Below are 20,684 nucleotides of genomic sequence, written 5' to 3'. Positions count from 1 at the left end.
TTCAGAAATTTCAAGGCTGTGTGGCCTTCTGCGGCTAGGGACACACACACACACACAGACACACACACACACACACAGACACACACACACACACAGACACACACACACACACAGACACACACGCGGACACACACACACACACGCACGCACGCACGCACGCACGCACGCGCACGCACGCACGCACGCAGCCCCATCGCACAGCATTCACTCTTACCACATACACACTACTGTCAGTCCTCCGTCCTGGCCTTGAATGCCTCTCCAGATAGCTATTTCCCCCATGCTTATACTCACATCAGTAGCTCCACTGCCTGTGATCCTTTTACACGAATTTATTTCTATACAAGGTTCTAAAAACACCCCTTGGTTTCGTACATAAGTTTTTCTTTTTTTTGTCTTCATTTTAAATTGCTTTATAACAACTTGTTTCCTGATTTTTTTTTTTCCATTTTCTCTTTTCTCGGAAATCTGCCATGATTTAAAAAAAAAAAAGACAAAAAAATAAAAATGTTGCTGGCCAGGAGACAGGGTGGAGAAAAACAAAAAGGGGACAAAAATAAACAAAACATCAAATATGAAAATTCTGAGATAATGCATTTATAAACACAGAAATGGTTACAACAAAGATGGCCGTGATGAGTGGGTATATATATATTTATATATATATATTTATATATAAATCCGTGTCCGGCAACTGACCGTGGCACCTAGGGAGCTAAGTCCAGTCTTTGCATTTGCCCTGAACTCTCCCTTCTCTGCAGCACTCCCTTGTGGGGTTTCATAAGGAACCCACAGCTCCTTAGGCTGGGGATTGGGAGACAGCACAGGGCCTCGGCTGGCAGAGAAGGGGAGAGACTCCAAGGAAAACCATAACCCACACTTCTAAGCCACCTTGACCATTTTGGGGATCTCTGGCCCCTTGGGGACCACATCTCAGCCCTTGATCCCCCACCCCCAGACCTCCTTCCGATATTAGGTAGAAGTGAAGTGAGGTCATGAGGGAAAGAAAATGGCTCCCAGGGACAGGGGCACGGGAGGAACCTCTGTTCTTTCGCAGGCAAGAGTAGAACAGGAGGCTGGTTGCATTTAGGGCTCCCTCCTCTCTGACATCCGGGAGGGCCAACCTCTAGTCCTCTTATCAGCCCGAGCTTGGAGGATCACGAGGGTGAGGAGAGAGTAAGTGCCCCGCTGGAATAGTCTCTATGAGGTCATAGCAAACCCCTCCCCTGAGCACCAACCCCCAATTTTAAAAGCTATGCTTAGGCAGGGAGGCTGCCGGATTACGCTACCAGCTCAGTACTCCTCTGCCCATCGGGAGGGCTGACGTTCCTTCTGAAGAGGAGCTGAGAATAAGGATGGTATCCTGGGAAGGAAGGCCGCGCCTGAGGCCCAAGGAGGTGGAGCTGTGGCCTGTCAAAGAAGAAGAGGACTTTTCCCACCGGGAGGAGCTGGAGAAAGGAGGGACCGGCACTTCCTCCCCCTCTTCCCAGTGGCCGGCAGCACAGGTCTCTACGAGCTGGCCAGGTGCTCCACCTGGATGGTGCTGGTGGTGACAGTGAGGCAGATGTCCTTGTGATGCTCCGCCGTCTTATAGGGGGTCAGGTCAAAGGAACACTGGGGTGGAGGGTTTGGGTTGCTGTCCCCGCCACCCCCACCCTGGGGGGCTGCCCCAGGGGACTGGAAGTGTGGTGGCTGTGGCTGCTGTTGCTGTGGCTGCTGCGAAGCCTGAGAGGCCTGGGCCTGGGCCTGGGCTTGGGCTTGGGCCTGGGCTTGGGCTTGGGCCTGGGCCTGGGCTGCTGCTGCTGCTGCCGCCGCCGCCTGCACCTGCTGCTGGAGATCAGGAGGGTTGTGTTTGCGCATGTGTTTCATCAGGTACGTTTCCTGGGAGAGATGCAAAAGGAGTTTAGGGCAGGAAAGAAAGACTGTACCTTTGCTTTAAATGGAACAACATGGATACAGAGGTGTCTGGAACCGCGCAGGTTCTCCTCTGAAGCCACTTTCAGGGCTCACGACTGGGTGGACAAGAGAAGGGGACCTTTACAGAGTCACCATGGGCATTCAACTGGCGCAGGGAATGCTGTCATTTTCTCCAAGATCTCTTAATGGAACAACTTGAACACCTTTTTCTGGACTCTAATGTGTGTGTGTGTTAAGTCACTTCAGTCTTGTCTCTTTGCAACCCCACAGAGTGTAGCCCACTAGGCTCCTCTGTCCATGGGATTCTCCAGGCAAGAATAGTGGAGTGGGTTGTCATTTCCTCCTCAAGGAGAGCTTCCCGACCCAGGGATAGAACCCGTATGTCTTACATCTCCTGCGCTGGCAGGCTGGTGGTTCTTTACCACTAGAACCACCTGGGAAGCCCCGGAGTCTAATGAGGTCTAACTGAAATCTCATCTCTCACAATTTCAAAGTGCTTTCTTTTGTCTTATGTCTAAGAAAAAGAAGAATCGCTGCTGAGCAGACGATCTAGGCTTAAAGGACCAGGCATCCTCTACATTCCTCAGCTCTGTGTCTTTTCACTTCGGTTCTCTTTCCTGATCCTGGCAAGTTGGAGCAAGGGAGGGGGCATGGCCACAGCACTCTATCAGAAAGGTGGGGCGCAGCGGCTTGAGGGGGGTGGGGGGAGCGCTCACCGACGTGTATGCCCGGCTACAGATGGTGCAGGTGTACACCTTGGCATGCTTCACTGTGTGCGTGGACAGGTGCACCTCCAACGAGGTCGCGTCTGTGTACGCCCGGTGACAATTGTGGCACTTGAAGGGTTTATCTTTGTTGTGCTGCCGCCTGTGGGACTGAGAAAATTGGGAGAAATCAGGATGGGTGCATCAGACTCTGCCCTCCTTCCTCCTCAACCTTTATGGAAGGCCCTGAGTTTGGTGCCAGGACTCTTGGCCTCTGCTTCTGTCCAGAGTAGAAACCGCTTCAGATGAAACCTCAGGAGGCACCAGCTAAGGGAAGCAGCACGCCTAGGGCAGCAAGCACTAGGATCCCAAAAGTCAGACCGGCGGCTATGCTGGGGCCATTCATTCAGTGGTTCTCAAAGAGAGGTGCAGGGATTGCTGGAGAACACCAAGACCTCTCAGGAGGCCGCCAGGTCAAAAGTATTGCCAAAATAGTGGTAATAAGACACCATTTGCCTTTTCATGATCATTCTTTCCTGACTGCACAGAGATAACGTGATGTCTAATATGGAATAGAATAAATGCAGCACAAAGAGAGTTCCTCCATCTTCCAGTGAGCCAGACGTTACAGAAGGAAGCATAAAAGTAAAGCAATGCCATTCTTCTAAATTTTATTTTTGGCGGGCGGTGGGGGGAGGATTTAGAGATATTTATCCTGATGTGCAACAGGATTTGTTATTTTTTAATTTTTAAAATTTATTTGCTAAAAAAAAAAAAATATTTTAGCTGAGCCACACAGCATGTGGGATTTTAGTTCCCTGACCAGGGATCAAACCCACACCCTCTGCATTGGCAGTGCAGTCTTAACCACTGGACCGCCAGGGAAATCCCTGTTTGTTACTTTTATAAACAAATAACTAAACAGTTTTTCAGTTTGATAATCTCTGTGATTAGGTGTTATTACCCACATCAACAAAAGCTCTTTGGGTTCCTCGATGACTGTTAAGAGTGTAAAGGGTCCTGGAAAAGTTTGAGAACCACTGGCTGGTGACACAGCACCTCAACCCCCAAGTCTCAGACTTCAGGCCCTGTGTCGAGGGTGGAGCAATTACCTGCAGGTTGGAGAGCTGTGTGAAGGCTTTCTCGCAGCCTGGGTGTGCACATTTGTATGGCCTGTCCCCAGTGTGGATTCTGCATGGGATGAGAGGAGAAAGGGAGAGGACGTCAGCGAGGCCGCTCAGGGACCACCGCCTCAACAGGCCTCCTTGGGGAACACGGCGCGGGTCTCCAGGAGGCGCCAGCTCAGGCCATGGGCCCAACTTCTGCTCGCTGCTCATGCCACACGGCTCAAGCTGGGCTCCTTTGCAGGGAGGGGAAGGCTGGGGGCCTGGCAGTCAAGGGACAGTCAGGCCACAACCTGGCAGCCGAGGCAGCTCCCACAGTAATCATCCCTCACGAACGTTCAGAAACGTAAGATAAAACAGTGAGAAGAAACACAGGACACTTCTCCCACGGTCCCCACCACACAGCCAGAAATCATCACGTCAACCTTAGCACCACTCCCAGAGAAAATTCTGGTGTCAAAGAAGAGCACAGAGTTATGCAAACTGTGAAGGGCAACGTGACACTGGAAGCTCCTGGGGTTCTGCCTAGTTCTGCCCAAACAGCAGGAAATACCCAGGTTAGTACAAATCTGACCTCTTCAAACACTACAGGGCCCTATGCTGAGGCAAGCTAAGGACTTGAGGGTCTCCAGACCCCTGCTCCGCGGCAGAGACTTCAGAAGCATCTCTGTGACTGGGTGCTTTTTGAGACCACAGGTGTAAAAATCCTGAAAACCTCGCAGGATGCGTCTCCTTGTGAGGAAAGCCTGATTCCTCCTCTTCGAGAAGCCAGCTGTGGGACCACTTTAAGGGGAATTGCCACCTCCAGAAACAGCCAGGAGAGGAGGCCTATGGCCAGCAAGACCCTGGACTCCAGCTCAACTTGAGATCCCATCGAAGGTCATCAGGTCTTCCAAACGCAGGCTCACCTCCTCCAGGCTACTCGAGGATCACGGGACAAACTGCACATCCTCATGGGGTAGGAGCCCTTTCGTTTTGTTGTGCACATTTGGGATGTGTTCTGTTCTGTACTGCTGGCCTCCCTGGGAGCCTTGCGTGGTGTCGTCAGTGTCGCCAGGCAGGTAGCTGGCTGAAGTCTCATTCTACCTCCCGTTCACACTTGGTGCCCGAAGGGCTAGAGGAACAGTCTTCTCCAACCAAATGTCCTCGAGGAGAAAATCTTGCCAGATATGTGCGCTTGCCAGGTTGTTTCCAGGCAGGAGGACGAGGGAAGGACTTGTCAGCTCTGCTCCCAGCGGGTTTCCTCCTCCCTCAGATCAGGGAACGGCCCACAGTCATTGCATCTCCTTGGCACTGCTTCTGACCCACAAAGGCAGATCTCTGAGTGTCCACACCGCTGTCTCCAGTCTTGCGTGGTCTTCCTCCCCGGTGCCAGCTCTCTCCTCCAGCCGGGTCTCTCCCCCGCCCCCCGCATGCGGGTTGTTGTGTGTGTCCGGGGCGGGGGTGGGGAGGGCATGCCAGCGGGGCGGGGGCAGTAGCCCGCCACTCTCCCTTACCGTGTGTGCTGCTGGAGGTGGGAGAGCTGGCGGAAGGCCTTCTGGCAGTAGGAACAGTTGTAGGGCTTGGCCCCCGAGTGGATACGGAGGTGCTGAGCCAGGTAGGAGGTGTTGGCGAAGGTCTTGGAGCAGTGCGGGCACTTGTGGGGCTTGATGATCTCCGTGTGCACCTTGGAGTGGATCCTGCCGGAGAGGAGAGGAGGGAGGGGGAGGAGGGAGCGGCTGGACACCGCAGGCTCAGCTCTCCGCTGGGTGCAAGGATGCTGCTTGATGGACGAGAGCACCCCGCCTCCCTCCCCCCTGGAGAGGCTGGTGAAGAGGACACCCGCGTCTACGCTGCTGCTGATCTGAAATCGGTGGCTAGAATGGCAGTGAGATGACGAAGAGCGGCACCCCTGGCTCCAGTAACCTTAAAGAATTCCGGCTCGTCAGCCCTCCGCTTCGGGCCAAGGTCACACACTCACCACGGAAACCCTGCTTCCACACAGTAATCTGAACTAAGACCACCACCGCCTGCTGCCCATGGACCTGAGGCTGAACGCACACCTTCGCTCTGACCTGAAGTATATAGTAAGAGCAGGGCCTGCTCTGCAGAAGATTTCCAAACACAGACAGAGAGAAACCGCACAGATGGGTCCAGTCTCTGGGGCCAGAGAGCACAAGTCTCCAGGCCCCACCCCGCCCGAGCTGCAGGGACATGTCATTAGTTTTCACAGACAGCAATGGGAGAGCCGAGGCTCCCAGGGCCAAGGTGGAAAGGGACACAGCAGAACACGTGTAGAGAGGAGGCGGCGCTGGCCACACGGCCTCAGGGTCCACGCTCGGGGGAGGTGGGTACCGAGAGCAGCCTTACCGGGTGTGCTGCTGGAGATGAGAGAGCTGGCGGAAGGATTTCTCACAGAAGTTACAACTGTAGGGCTTGGCCCCTGAGTGGATACGGATGTGCTGGGCCAGGTAGGAGCTGTTGGCGAAGGTCTTGGAGCAGTGTGGGCACTTGTGGGGCTTGGTCTCGGTGTGGGACTTGGAGTGGATCTGCATCTCCGACTTCGAGTAGAAGGTCAGGGAGCACATCCGGCACCTGGGCCAAGGGAGGGCGGCAGTTAGGACTCCGTTCACCAAGCGGGCATGGCTGAGCCCGCCCCTCCGCTGCCAGGGATGCCAACCCCTCTGATTTCTCCTGTGCCAGCCACACCGCGGGCCCTCCAGAGGAGGGGCTCTATTTTATCTATCCTGACAGCCTACGCTTCCGACACAGCCCGGCACAATGTGAGTATTTAATTCAAGTGTTTGCTTACTGCCTGGACTCCCCAGTGTGTACATAAACAAGAATTCAACCAGGTGAGACAGGAAAACCTTATGACTGGCCCTGGGCTGACGTGGATTCACCTCACGCCCATCTTCCTTCTGCCTGTAACTTGATTTTAGACTTTTAAGCACCCCTTCCTCCAGGGTCCTATGGTGAAAGGACATTCCTCGGGTAACTCTCCAGCTCCTGAGAGGACAGCGAGGACAAACTGACCAGGTTCCCCAGAAGGACTTTTCTCCTGTCTCCTCAGATTTTCTCCTACTTCCTGTTTGACAGTGAATCTAGATTCCTTCCAAGAGGGACAGGGTGGAGAAATAGGAGGATTACTTGGAGGGGGCCTTCCCCAACCCTGCTCTGGCCTCCACCCTGTATCCAATGCTCCACCCACTACCCCACCCCCAAGTGAGAACTATTTCTGCAATGAACCCAGGAAATTGCTGGAGTGGGTTGTACTCCTCAAATGTTCAGGAGAAGACGACTGGCAAAACACTGAGCTTCCCGCTGAACCTGTGCTTGGAGCCAACGCCAGCACCTCAAGTTGACATCAGCAGCATCTGAGTGAACTTGCACTCATCACCTGAGCTGGCAATCCTTCTCCTACTGACACTGCCCAACAATATCAAATAAGGAGGCATGTGGGCAAGGTAAGTCAGTGCTGTTTAGACTTCACTGGGAAAAAACTATGTAATCTTTACATGAGTTGGAACCCTATCATGCCTGAACAACTCAGACGCACACAACGTGGGCCGCCAGCAAGGGCTTCAGCCTGGGAACAGGGTAATCTGGACCCTCTGCTCTGGGTCCTCCTTCTTGAAGAGGAGCTCGGGGATGGTGAAGGGGGATTCTGCTTTTTTTCTGATCCCAGGAAAATTTTCAGAGACTAATTAAGATGGGGACTAAAAAGAACTCGTGATCTCCTCAGAGAAGATGAGATTCTAGTGAGCTGGGGATACAGTTTCTGTATTAATGCTTCCACTAAAATGCTCATCCATAAGGCTATTCCTATTCTTGAGTTGCGTGAAAACTCTGAAGGAAATCCAATCACAAGCTGACCAACCCCTTGCTGTTGTCTGGGATATCTACCCATTGTGTGGTGTGTGTGTATGGGGAGGTTGCTGTTTATAGTCAAACGGAAGTCTGGACACCTGGGCTCTATGCAGGGTTCAGTTACAGGCCTGCTTATCAATCTAGACCTCGATTTTCTGGTCTGTAAAATGGAGAGAGAAATATCTGCCCCTCAAAGACCCAAAATGGTCAACAGTAAGCCAAGTGTTCTCCGGTAATAGAATTGTATTAACGTTAGCAGCACCAGCGCTGGACGAGCTCATGCTACCCTATATTTCACTAAGACCGACGTTAAAAACTAGATACGTTGTCACTTGGAGGAGAAACTGCACTGAAGTTACAAGATAATTTCCTTCCACCCCTAAGATTTCTCAGACAGGTGGAAAGACACACCCACTCATGTTAACTCCAATGAAACCTCGTTACTTTGCATGGGAATGCTTAACACACAACTGTACCCTTCATCTGGAATTAATTATAAAAAAGAGAAACAAGCCTCTTCATCAAAGTTTTCAACTATAGAAGATCCGCCAAACTTAAATTCATCGAAAATGGACTGGCAACAAAATGTGCCATCTCCAGAGAGGTAAGTATCATACAGATGATTGTGATAATAACTCAATACTAACAGGAGTTAATAGATGCTATTTGCTGTTGTGCCTGAATTAGGCCCTTAAAAAAAACAAAACAAACACATACTATTCATTGATTTATTTGGCTGCACTGGGTCTTAGTTGAGGCATGTGGGATCTAGTTCTCTAAACAGGCTCGAACCTGGGCCCCCTGCATTGGGAACAGAGTCTTAACGACTGGACCACCAGGGAAGGTCCCTGATTAGGCCCTTTAAACACACAGTTTCCACTCCTCAAAATAATCTGGCAAGCACTGTCCTATTTTACAGACAGGAATGAACGCTACAAATGCTCAGAAAGGTGAAGCCATTTGCCAGAGGACAACCCATGATTCATTCTCACCTGACCTAAGACTCCTCACTCTAGAAGGATCGAGGGAGAGCCAGACCACTGCAGTATCTTCCAGAAACATTTAAACACTAAAACTACAGGGAGGCTTAGGTGACCATTAATATACTTCCATCTCCAAAATCCGCTGAAGCCAAATAAGTACAAATCTAATGCCAGGTGTGTGTGTGAGGGGTTGGGGCGGGGGAGGGAGAAACCCAACTAGCAGAGATATGGCAGTGGGCAGGATAGGAAGGCCAGTGTTCATGTCACTGGGCACACAGCTCCAGAGGCCACTGTACATACCTGATGCCACAAGGGTGCCCCTGTGGAGGCAGGCAAGGCCATGGCCTTGGTTACAAGAACAGCTTTGAATTAACGACTCTTTTCTCCCCTAAGATGATCAAAAACATTTGGATACTCAGATTTTCCTCAGAACATTTCCACAAGAGATGGGGGCCAGGATGAATCTTCCCATTTTACAGATGGGAATAGAGAGTGAAAAATAAGTTGACTTGCCCGGAGAAAAAGAACCCAATTCCCTCAATGCCCAGTCAAATGCTACGGACCACAGGAGTGGTCGTGGTTGACCCACACATGGATTGCAATCGGGATTCTTCATGATTAAAAAGATTCCTCTGGCACCTTGGAGTTCTGAGTTTCTGAAGGAATTACATTTTCCTGTAACATAGCTGTGGTGTCGGTTCAGTTTCTCAGTCGTGTCTGACTCTTTGTGACTCCACGGACTAGAGGCCGCCAGCCTACTCTGTCCATGGAATTTCCCAGGCAAGAATACTGGAGTGAGTTGTCATTCCCTTCTCCAGGGGATATTCCCAACCTAAGGATTTAGTCCCCCTTAAATTCAGAGTTCCCTTTAGCCACCTGGAGGTGGGGCTGGTCAAGAATTCCAAAAACACTGAGGGTGTGGGAAGTCCTGTCACGGCTGCCCTCCAATTGTAAGCTCACATTTCTTTGCACATGCAGTGTGAGAATTCCAGAAATGGCTCTCATGTGGGTCCAGAAAGCACGTGAGAAACCAGAGCAGAATCAGAGGACCCCGATCCCTGTGAAGGGCCCCTCAGTGTCAGGGAGCCCTCCCATCACTTCTACAAGGTATGAATTCATTGAGCTGTGGCTCTGTGTCACAGTGACCTCACTTTAAGTAAATACATAAAAACCCAGATTTGTACAAAATAAATTTAAGAGGGATTTTCATTTTATGAAATATATAAAACGGTGCCTTTAAATGAATCAAGCTTGTCAAGTACCTTTATGATATGACATGATGTAAACATTTTTCAGGAACACTTTTACTGTATAAAGTAGGGTACACCTGCAATAATAAAGCTGCAGTGAACTTTCAAGTTATGAGCTGGAATTCTGCAGTGCTGTATACTTTCTGCAGAGCACAGCAACACTCCCTTCATTCTGATTTACAAAGATGACTTTTAAATGCTCTGAACTCTCCATGGTAGAAATGTACAACACATAAAAAATAAATAAATGCTACGTGATGACCATTTCTTATCTGTTTTAAAGTTCCCAACATTTCAAATCTTATCCGATATATACTCCCAGCGACTGGGAGGCATAAACAGAATTCTCCCCATTTTACAGATGAGGAAACTGAGGCCCAGAGAGGGGGAAAGGACTTGCCCAGGGTCACACAGCAAGTTCGTGGTGGAGCCGGGAACTGAATCCATGAGCCCAAGGCTCTGTCCATTTCCTGTGCCGCAGTTCCCTTCGCTCCTAAAATGGGAACAACATTGCCCATCTCGGTACGCTAAGGACAGACCCAGTCTCCCAGCCATGCACGTCTGCCCGTCTGCATCAAAGCTTCAACAATGGTTATTCCACTCTGTACACTGGGGCTAAACTCCCCGAACCCTCTAGGGCCCTTGACGGTTCTCAAGGGGAATAAAAGATTTCCAATTTTCAAAGGGTAGGGAGTTCAGATAATGTAATCATTTTTGTATAGTATCACATGCAAATACGCTTAGAATGCTTTTTGGCAATGGGTAACTTAAAAGTAGGAGATGAAAAGAACTTCCATGAATGAGAAGGTGAGCAAACAGCCATTTAACAAGCGAATATTCCACAGGGGGGAGGGGAGGGATCCTATTTGCTCCACCTTTTAATACAGACCCTTCCCATCATCCCATCATCCCAACCATGCAGGGTCAGGCAGGCTCAATACTCAAACAGGGCCCACAAACTGGTGGATGGCACACAAGTTAAGGTTAGCCGCTTAACCAGAAAAGTTTCTTGGAAAAAAAGGAATGGAAAATGTAGAAAGCAAAAAGGAGATGGAGACAAGAGTCTTGAACCTAGTCTAAAGCCTTGTAACAAGACAGAAATTCCATTATGTCACCCCCGAATAAGTCAATGCTGACGACCCCCAAAAATGAAGGGGCGAAATGGGTCTGCCTCCTGGGGAAGAGGCTCCAGAGGAAGGCCAACAGCCCTGTCTTCCTCCCCCTCAACTGAACGCCGACATGCACATGGATCTGAGGTGGAAGCTGCCAGAGCACCGAGCCCGACGGGGCGGGGAAGCTGAGAGCACGGCACCCCCTCCAGCCCCCGGCTCTACCCTTACCTGTAGGTCTTGCCGTCTTTCTGATGGTCATCGTCGTCCTCAGGGGAGAGGACATAAGGGTCATTCATCTCAGGCAGCCCCGACTCCAGCATCCGCTTCTTCTTTCGGCCCCGGGGGGCCTTAGCGGCCACCACGGTGCCGCCACCGCCGCCACCACCGCCGCCGCCACCGCCTTCCTCAGTTAGGGTCGAGGCTACCTTCTTAGAGAGGTCGGGGACCACCTGCAGGGCTTGTGAGCCAGGGGGAAGAGCTGAGACAATCATGGGAGCCGAGATGGGGAAGGTCTGAGCTGACGTGGCTGTGGTCACGAGGGAGCCTGAGGGGGATGTGATAACCAGGCCGGGACCTAGGATTGTGAGAAAAAGGAGATGGTGTCATGTTGTCTGGTCCTCACCCTGGTCCTACTTCATCTTCCCCAGATCATTGTCTATGTAGCCCCTCACCACCGTCCCCCCACCCTGAGAATACAGGAAACCCCAAGCCCTGTAGAAAAACAAGTCTCCTAACCCCTGTCCCCACCCCGCCCCGGTAACAGTGAGATTTACCCCTTGATTGACTCCCTTCTCTTCTCCACCTCTGAGAACAGGAGACTCCTTGATTCAGAGAAGGAAAGAATGTCACCTCCTCAAAGGCAGGGACCGCATCTTCTACTTCTTTGTTTCCCCCACAATGCCTAGCGCATTGCTAGGCACACAGTAGGCACTTAATAAAGATTTGATTGAGGAATCAAAACACGTATCCCACTCCCCATGTCCCTGGCGCCCTCCAGCCTGGGGTACTGATCGCGGAAGATCAACACCTCAGATTGGAGAAGAGTGGAGGTGCTCACCGGCGGTCATCAGTCCTGTTGACGGCACGGGGACCACCGTGATGTTCTGGGTGACCGACGCCTGGCTGTGTGGGGTCAGCTGGTCTGGCTTGGACTCTGTGTCCATGCTGATGCCCGAGGGCAGGGACACCGAGGCAGGCACTGTCAGCAAGGTGGGATAGTGGGGTGGAGCCAGCCCACAGCCCTTCTCTGGCAGCAGTTGATCCTTCATCTTGTTGATAAACATTGTGTTCTCAATCTGAAAGGAAAGGAAGGGGAGAGCGGCCTTTGAGGGTGGGTCCAGCCCGCATGCTCCCTTGGCACCCTGCTCCGTGGAGCCCAAAAGACGGTGGTTAATAGCTGTGCTTCCAGAGATTAGCTCAGTGGAAACACTATATAATCCTGGGGAGACAGCATGGGATTTACCTTGCTTCAGCATCCACAGTCACAGGACTCGCTATTCAGAGCTGACAGAAGTACACAAGGGAACCAACCACCACCTACCTGTCCTGAGACCGTGGGGATTGAAGGCCAGAAGTACGGGTTAGAATTGAAGTGAGATTCTTCCATTCTACCTGAAGATGGAAGAGACACCACGTCACAGGCAGGAATAACTTGAACCGGCTCAGCAGTGGGGAGAGGAGCAGAGGAGCTCCTGGTCTCTTCCCACAGGGCTGGAAATGAGCCCTCAGACCTGGCACACGGGTCCCCGCAGTCAGGGCCCTTGGCACTACATCCGCATCCAACCAAGGCTCCCAGGATCAGATGCTGGGGAGACAGCTTGTTCACCCACACAGTGCTTCCCGTAGCCCAAAGAAATAGAACTGGTATTGCTTTCTTTTGCTGACAAGAAGAGAAACTGAAGTCATGGGCTTCCCTGGTGGCTCAGTGGTAAAGAACCTGCCTAATAAGGCAGGCAACATGGGTTTGATTCCCAGTCTGGGGAAAAACCCACATGCCATGGGGCAACTAAGCCTGAGCGCCACAACTACTGAGCCTGTGCTCTAGAGCCTGGGAACCGCGACTACTGAGCGCGCCCCAGAGCCTGCGCTCCGCAGCAAGAGAAGCCACCGCAGTGAGAAGCCCAAGCACCACAGCTAGAAAGTAGTCCCCGCTCATCGCAACTAGAGAAAAGCCCTTGTAGCAACAAAGACCCAGTGCAGACAAAAATAAATAAAATAGTACACTAGAAATTAAGAAGAAAAAGAAAGAAACTGAAGTCTTTCCATGAGAGAGGAAGGCAGGGGCCCATGTATGCACAAAGCAGATCACTGATCGGGTTGAAAAGAGCTGGGGCATCTATCCTTGTTCCTCTCCCTTCATCCCTCAAATCCATCTTTCTTGAAATAAAAAAAATTCCAAGGGTTCCAATCCACATGTCTATAGGTCATATAGCTTGAAAAGGTTCTTGGTTAGAACACGAAATGCCCAATAAAAAATTAAAGAGTGAAACTGATGAGAATCAGAATCACAATATTTTGGGGCTCCATATGATATCTGGGAGCCACGCCCCCACAGATCTCCTCAAGGTATAAGAACAAACTCAGTGCTGCGCTGGGTACCAGACAGCCTGGAATGAGCAGCGAGAACATGCGGTAACCAGTCTGTTATTTAAATACATATTTATTTATCTACACTGTGTCTTAGTTCTGGTTTGAGGGACCTTTGTTGCAGCATGAGGAATCTTCAGTGGTGGCATGCAGGATCTAGTTCCCTGACCGGGGGAACAACAACAAGAGTGTGGAGTCTTAGCCACTGAGCCACCAGGCAAGTCCCTGGAGTATGCAGTTTTAAAAGAGATGCTAGCTCTCGCAGCAGCAGCAGCAGGACCCTGGATCACCACTTAAAGGGACTGAGAACAGGGACTTTGGTGGGCCAGAACACACACACATTACCAGACCCCTCTGGAATTCTCAAACACTGTGCCTCTACGAGCTCAAGTTCTCTGTGTGCAGATGACACGTGAGCTTAAAACCCTGGGAGTGAGGAATAAGAAAAAAGAAAAGGAACCCTTTAGAATCACACTGCAAGTCACCGATGGGTCTGAAACCCAGACAAGGGATCCCACCACTCACTTTCTTTTTTGTTACTGTTTTCATTTTTTAAATGTATTGTTTTAATTGGGGTGCAGCTGACCCACTGCTTGCTTTCACACTCTGATCACTCTTCCTGTCAAGGCTTCATTGCAGGCTGCTGGTCCACAGTAGCTTCCCAAAAGCCTGGACCAAGGGGACATCCAGGCCAGCAGAAGCAGGTGAAGGGGAAAGAGGAGAGTGCTAGGAAGGGACGTGAGGAAAAGCGGGAACAAACATGAACACCTGCTCTGGGCCAAGAGCAATCAAGCTCCAGGAGGGGCAAAAGACTCGCAGGACGCACTGACTTATAGCCACGGTCCCGCCAAGGACACACTGGAGGTGGACATCAGGGATACCAATAGCTGGAGGGGAGACTGGGCACAGAAACTAGGTCCCAAGAGCTGTTTGACTAAGCAAACCAGGAAAGTTCTCCAACAAGGGGGGTGGAGCCCAAGGATCTCACTTAAACGTAACCCTGTTCCTCAGCCTCTAAGAAGTCTCAGCACGCTTACTTCTATTGAACAACACTCTCAATTTTCTTAAAATTTGTGAGTGGAAACAGAACTGAATTTCAGCCTATTTCTTCCTGCCCCAGGAAGGAGAGGACAGGAATGCACCAAATCTGCAGCAACCACAGCTTCACAAGAGGCTCAACCTGAAATGCCCTGAGGGTCACGCAGATAAACCCTGCTCCCTGAGGTATAAACACAGTTAAACTGGACACTCTCCACCCAGGGGCTACCCGCTTGCCCACTCTTGCTGGTTTATGAAGGGAGGGCCCTCTGCAAGCATTGGAAGTTGAGAAACAATGAGATCATAGCATCAGGGGATCCAATCTGGCCCAGCTTTGGGGAGAGGCAGGGGCCACATCTTGAACTTGCTGCCTGACTCTATAACACAGGACCCATCTCCTAATAAGCAATTCTATACTTAGCGAATCCAGTGACAGCAGCCGGACCTTGAAAGTCATGCCCAGGGCTTCAACTTGAACCTAAGCCCCCATCCATCTGTCTGGCTAAGAGAGAGGCTGGTAAAACAGACAAGGGTGGTGACTAGGCTGGAAATGAAGTAGAGAATTAGGTTGGCAAGTAAAGGAAAGGTGGGTCTGTCTGGGACTTTCCTGGAGGTCCAGTGGTTAAAAATCTGCCTTGCACGCAGGGGATGTGGGTTCGATTCCTGGTCAGGGAACTAAGATACCACATGTCTCAGAGCAACTAAGCTCACACCACAACTACTGAGCCCACACGCCACAGCTAAAGAGTCTGCAATCCAACAGAAGATTCCACATGGCGCAAGGAAGATCGCCAGTGCCTCAACTATGGCAATGCAGCCAAACAAATAATAAATACATAACATTTAAAAAAATTTTTTAAATAAAGGAAAAGTGAAGTAGCTCAGTCGTGTCCGACTCTTTGCAACCCCGTGGACTGTAGCCTACCAGGCTCCTTCCTCCATGGGATTCTCCAGGCAAGAATACTGGAGTAGGTTGCCATTTCCTTCTCCAGGGGATCTTCCTGACCCAGGGATAGAACCCGGGTCTCACGCATTGCAGGCAGGCGCTTTAACCTCTGAGCCACCAGGGAAAGGAGGGTCTAATTATAATTTCCCCTTAAAGAATCAAGGAAGTCAACTCATTATGGATGTGAAAATGTAGGAGGGAGGAACTGAGAGCCTGAAAATAAGGTTTTCCTTCAACGGATTCCTGAGCACGAGTCCCCCTGTACCATCAAACTACATTCATTCATAGTGTCCACTGGGGGCTCCGGAGAAGCGGTTTCTGGGTCAAACGTGGCCTGTCGGTTCTTACACAGGGGTGCCAAGGGATCTGGTGGATGGTATCACCACTGCCATTAGCACTGATTAAGTGCCAACTGTGTTCAAGGAACTGTTCAGAGCACTTTCCAACCATCACACCATTTAATCCCACAACAATTTTATGAAACAGGATACCGCAATTCCTGTTGTTTTTTTCTTAAAAATTTTTATTGAAATAGTTATTTCTAATGTGATGTTACCCATTTTTCAAATGAGGAAACTGGAAGTAAACAGTAAACGGCAGAGCAGGAATCTGAACCCAGGACCAAAGAGCAAGCTGGGAAAGGGTCCTAGGTGAGACCAGCTCTAGCACGTGCTCTCTCATACTGCAGGTGACTCACGACTCAAAATTTAGACCATTTCCAGGGATGGACTATACATTGTGCAGGTAGTTCCCAATAAATGCTTTCAAAAATGAAGTTTTCAGGGAATTCCCTGGCAGTCCTGTGGTTAGGATGTTGCACTTTACTGCCATGGGCCTGTGTTTAATTTCTGGTTGGGGAACTAAAATCCCAGAAGCCCCGGCTCAGCCAAAAACAAACCTCAAAATGAAGTTTTCAGTGAAAATGCAGTGAAAGATATTCACCTGGCTACCAAGATAAGGGATTTAAGAATGACGGAGTCTGAGCTAAAAGGCCAGACAAATGGAATACAGGCCCCTCCAAGCCCTCACCTCATACTCTGTCCTCTCACTCTGCTGTCGTCCTTGAAAGAACAAAGCTGCAGATCAGAACCATGGCTGTTCCCAGGACAGCACAACAAACGTTGACTGTGGGCTTCTGATAAACATATTGGCCCAAAAAGGGGTACACGGGGAGCCCAGCTCACCCAACTAGAAGCAATACTGGCCAGCAGGGTGACACCTGAGAAGGGTCAACACTGTCCTGATGAGGCCAACTTACATCTCTGTATCCCTGACCTCAGATCAGACAGAGGCCAAGAGGGAAAACTGCTGCCAGAAGACATGTCAATGGCGCCCCCTGGGGTTGTGTCACAGCCGGTGCCAGGTCACTCAGATACCTGCCAACTGTTGTTTGACCCCTTCTCCTTTCAACTCTCTATAGTGCACGGAAGAACTTCCACCAAACCATCCTGACATCCAAGCAGGCGCATGTCAACAGTCTTAAAACCCAAAGAAGGTAATGATATTACGGAGAAACTTCATCTCCATACAAAGCGCCAGGTTTTTTTGTTGTCGTTTCTTTTGCTTATTTTTTGTTTTCTATTTTGGCTGTGCTAGGAAGCTGGTGGGATCTCAGTTCCTGGACCAGGAACAGAACCTGGGACATGGTACTGACAATGCCGAATCCCAACCACTAGACCAGCAGGCAACTCCCCATAGAGCGCTAATTTTTATGATTATGCCAATAAATTAAAAGCAAACAGAACAGGTGACCCTAGACTGAGAAGGAAGGGGAAGACTTCTATCACAGCCCCAAAGTGCAAGAAAGAAGGAAAACACAATATGCGGAAAGAAGATGTTGGCAGATTGAAAATTTGCCAACTTTACTTTAAACTTTACTACTTCACCATGCCTCCACTGTTCACCAGTGAGAAGTTGGAGAGCACGTTTTTTCTAAGAGGTTCAGGAAACTACATATTCCTCTTCCAATCTCAAAAGAAATCTTGACAGACCGAGGAAGTGAAAACAACATTCTCTCACCCAACCAGCCTTTAGGAAATCATGAAATACACCAACCAAATGTAGTAGTGAGAGGATGGACCGAGGAATCAAGGCTTCCAGAATCTACATCTGGCCCTACACATCAGTGGATGTGTCTGAATAATTTACTACTCAACTAAGTTTCTACTTGGGTAGAGGATGGAAGAGTATAACCCCCTTAAAACAAATTCATAAGACATATGGCGATGAGATGGAGACAACACTAAAAAGAATAAAATGCTCTAAGTATTCCTAAAAAGAAGAGAGTTGAGAAATACTTCCACGTAACGAGAACTAGTAGTGACAATTAGTAGAAGTTACATAAAAGTTCCATAATTACAAAGGAACTATCCCAAAATCTCAGAACTACAGCCTCCAGCTTACTAATGACCAACTAGAAGCACTAATGAGAGATGCAAAGAATAACTAACTCTAACTTAACTACAGAAAGAACTTGACACGTGGATCTCAGACACTCCACTAACTTCCAAGATGCACAAGTGCAGAAAGGGTGCAATATTACTTAAGAACTTGAAGTGAAGAAGCACCAGGACCTTTTTTCATCAGTTAGGAAACAAATCTTTTTCTCAAGTCCTAAGGGCCTTCGAGAAGGACCATCCCAACAGGATTTGGGGCTCTCCTACCATGAACTCTTCCAACTACAAAATAATTCGGAACAGGTTTATCCCAACTCGATTGGGAAAGACCAGCACACCAGGCCCAGAAAGACCGACAGAACCTCAAAGCTGGCAACCTTCTACCCTGGGCACCACTGGACCACTGCACCTACAACCTGCAGGAAGGACACCATAGTGGTTCTCCTTGTCTTGCCTATTCCACTAGTAACTGACAGGCCTGGACAACATGAGGCAGGAAAGAAAAAAAAAAAGGCTGGAGATGAGAGAATATGCACCTAATATTTAATCATCAATCTGGCTCAGAAACGTACAGGGGAATACATTTTATAAATCAACCTGGAACTGTTCTCAGAAGACACCTCTAGAATTATAAGCTCTTGAGGGTTGATATATTGTCATTTTCAGACCACCTGAAACCCAATCCCCATCAAGCCTCCTATTCTGAATTCTTTCAGACCTACTTCTGGAATCCATTCCACACAGTTTTATCCATTTTTACTTCAAACTACCCACGAATCAGTTCTTTTCCCCCCAAAACTTCACCCTGCTATATATCATATTCAAATAACCCCTTGTCACAGACTCGAATCACTCACCAGATCCACTCCAAATACTGATGCAATGTTAAGGACACAAACTCCACTCCAAACTCAGTTCTGCTTGTTCCAAACACATGAAGGCAATTCCATAAGCTATGCCACAAAGGCTACACTGGCAACTAGGGCCCATGTGTCCCGAAAGCAGAATAAATCTCTCCTTTAGAAAGACTGCAACACTTAGGGCAACTGCTTAGTGATTTCACTTGAGCATTTCCCATCTCATTCGTGATGAGGACTGGTGGGAATGGAAGGTGATGGGGGTTACAGCGGCAACTTTCTGCACAGAACTTCCTGGGTATCCTCAAGAGATAACAGGAAGAGGCTGATTTTTCTCCCACAGCAAACCCCAGGATTACAATTGCTACTACTTGAAAAATTCTGTCACATTGTCCAAAAAAGGCCCGTTTGATGATGACCCCCTTCCCCCAAACCAGAAAAGCCATTAACCCCAAATTGTCTTACCCTCTCTCTCTCTTCCTCCTGTCGTCTTATTCCTTGTCCTTTCCAGGGCTCCTGAACTTTCTGTAAACAAATTGTCGGGGTTACAGGGGCCAGTGAGGATGCAGCCACCAGGGAACTGTGGAGAAGCTCAGGAATTCTTTGACTGTCAGCACTCAAGACTGGAGGGCAGGCAGATCCCCCACCCCACCCCACCCTACAGATCCAGAGATGCAAGGATACAGTAACAGGAGTGCAGAGCCACCCCCTATGTGGATACAAGGAAAATAAACCCAATTCCCAGCAACTGAGAAGAACTCTACCACCACTGTGTGGGTTCCACCCCTGGGCTCAGACACTGGTTCTTCTAAGTTCCCGGGGGGGGGGGCCCCCAGGTGACCAAGGGTCAGAGAACAGAAGAGTTGGAAGAAGAGAAGGGTCCTTGCCTCCCGAGGATTGACTCAGAAGGCAAAGCTGAGGACCTGGGGGATGCACAAGGCCTTGTGTCAGGCACAGTGCCAGCTCAGGCCCAGGCACTTCCTCTGGCCTCCCCCCACTCTGCGAGGACTTCGCCCCTGCCTACCCAAGGCCCTGCGCCAAGAAGTACCTCCCTCAGCCTGCACAGTGGTCTAGCTACAGGAGTCCCCGGCTGTGCCCTAAACACCTTCTCTGCCCTGAGACAGCCCCTGGACGCCTTCTCCTGAGGTTGCCCACCACCCGTTACTCAAAGACCCTTCTTTGGGACGCCCCTCCTTCCCCTCCAGGGAGCTGAACTCTGCCACCCACCAGACAGACACCCGCCCCCTAAACCCCCCCATTCCTCCCCATCGCCCGCTCCTCCACAACCACTTCCGGTTCCGGGACGGACACACGTACAGTCCCATCGTGGACCCCCCCTTCCCCGCCCCCCCAAGGAAAAGGGGAGGGGGAAGGAGCTGAGAACTCGGCGCGCGCCGGCTGCAGCGACGGCGAGACTCACCAGGCGGCGGCGGCGGCTGCGGCGGCGCCAGAGCCGAGCCAGAGCGCGGGAGGGGCGGTGTTTGCTGGGAAGGAGGGAGCCGGGTGCGGTGGGAGGACCCGGAGGGGGCGAGGGGAGGGGGAGGGCGTCAGGCGAGCGCGCGGGCACGCACTGTAGGCGCGAGACAGACCCACACACTCACACGCAAGGATCGCGCGCGAGACACCCGCAGGGCGGGGGCGCGAGGCAGTGGGTGGCCCCCTCCCTCCCCTAACACTCACCCGGAAGTGGTGCTGCAGCTCGTGCTCCCGAGAACCCCGATTCCTCCACGCCCCCTCCCTCCCCTCCCTCCCTCCCCCCACTGACTCGGAGTTGAGCCGCGGCGGAGAGAAGGCGGGAGCGCCGGAAACGAAAAGGGGGGAGGGAGGGAAATAGCAATGTGGGGGGGCGGCAATGGGGAAAGGGGGGGGAATGCAAAGGTCGAGTCACTTCCGGGAGCGGCTAGAGCACATCCGGCGCGGCC

The 20,684-nt window shown here is 50.6% G+C and overlaps 1 protein-coding gene across 12 annotated transcripts; it reads right to left on the bottom strand.

Moving 5' to 3' along the window:
- Positions 1 to 138: 138 nt before the first annotated feature.
- ZNF384 (zinc finger protein 384) lies at positions 139 to 20,630 on the bottom strand. Of its 12 annotated transcripts, XM_055394227.2 has the most exons (13): positions 20,443 to 20,630; positions 20,183 to 20,246; positions 19,228 to 19,287; positions 12,480 to 12,550; positions 11,997 to 12,234; positions 11,713 to 11,760; positions 11,168 to 11,513; positions 10,228 to 10,320; positions 6,095 to 6,319; positions 5,242 to 5,424; positions 3,734 to 3,812; positions 2,634 to 2,792; positions 139 to 1,881 (listed from the first exon to the last, which is right to left on the bottom strand). In XM_055394227.2, exons 4-13 carry the CDS (start codon positions 12,543 to 12,545, stop codon positions 1,510 to 1,512), a joined length of 1,809 nt encoding a protein of 602 aa, XP_055250202.1. In that variant the 5' UTR covers positions 12,546 to 12,550; positions 19,228 to 19,287; positions 20,183 to 20,246; positions 20,443 to 20,630; the 3' UTR covers positions 139 to 1,509. The 12 variants fall into 12 exon arrangements, with proteins under 12 accessions (XP_055250202.1, XP_055250200.1, XP_055250201.1 ...); XM_055394225.2 differs by lacking the exon at positions 20,183 to 20,246 and having other exon boundaries at positions 20,443 to 20,568; XM_055394226.2 differs by lacking the exons at positions 20,183 to 20,246; positions 20,443 to 20,630 and adding an exon at positions 19,447 to 19,857 and having other exon boundaries at positions 19,228 to 19,342.
- Positions 20,631 to 20,684: the final 54 nt, after the last annotated feature.

Source organism: Moschus berezovskii, chromosome 6, assembly GCF_049115385.1.
Source record: "Moschus berezovskii isolate FMDL1 chromosome 6, NW_MosBer_1.0, whole genome shotgun sequence".
Lineage (NCBI taxonomy): Eukaryota > Metazoa > Chordata > Mammalia > Artiodactyla > Moschidae > Moschus > Moschus berezovskii.
The sequence above is the reverse complement of the archived record's forward strand: the minus strand, read 5'-3'. Positions and strand labels throughout refer to the sequence as shown.

Coding starts and splice junctions, on each gene's coding strand:
- ZNF384 (XM_088837388.1), bottom strand. CDS start 20,021: ATGGGGGGGTTTAGGGGGCGGGTGTCTGTCTGGTGGGTGGCAGAGTTC. Junction 12,551..19,227: donor AGGAGGAAGAGAGAGAGAGG/GTAAGACAATTT, acceptor TTCCATCTTCAG/GTAGAATGGAAGAATCTCAC. Junction 11,514..11,712: donor AGAAGGGAGTCAATCAAGGG/GTAAATCTCACT, acceptor TCACAATCCTAG/GTCCCGGCCTGGTTATCACA.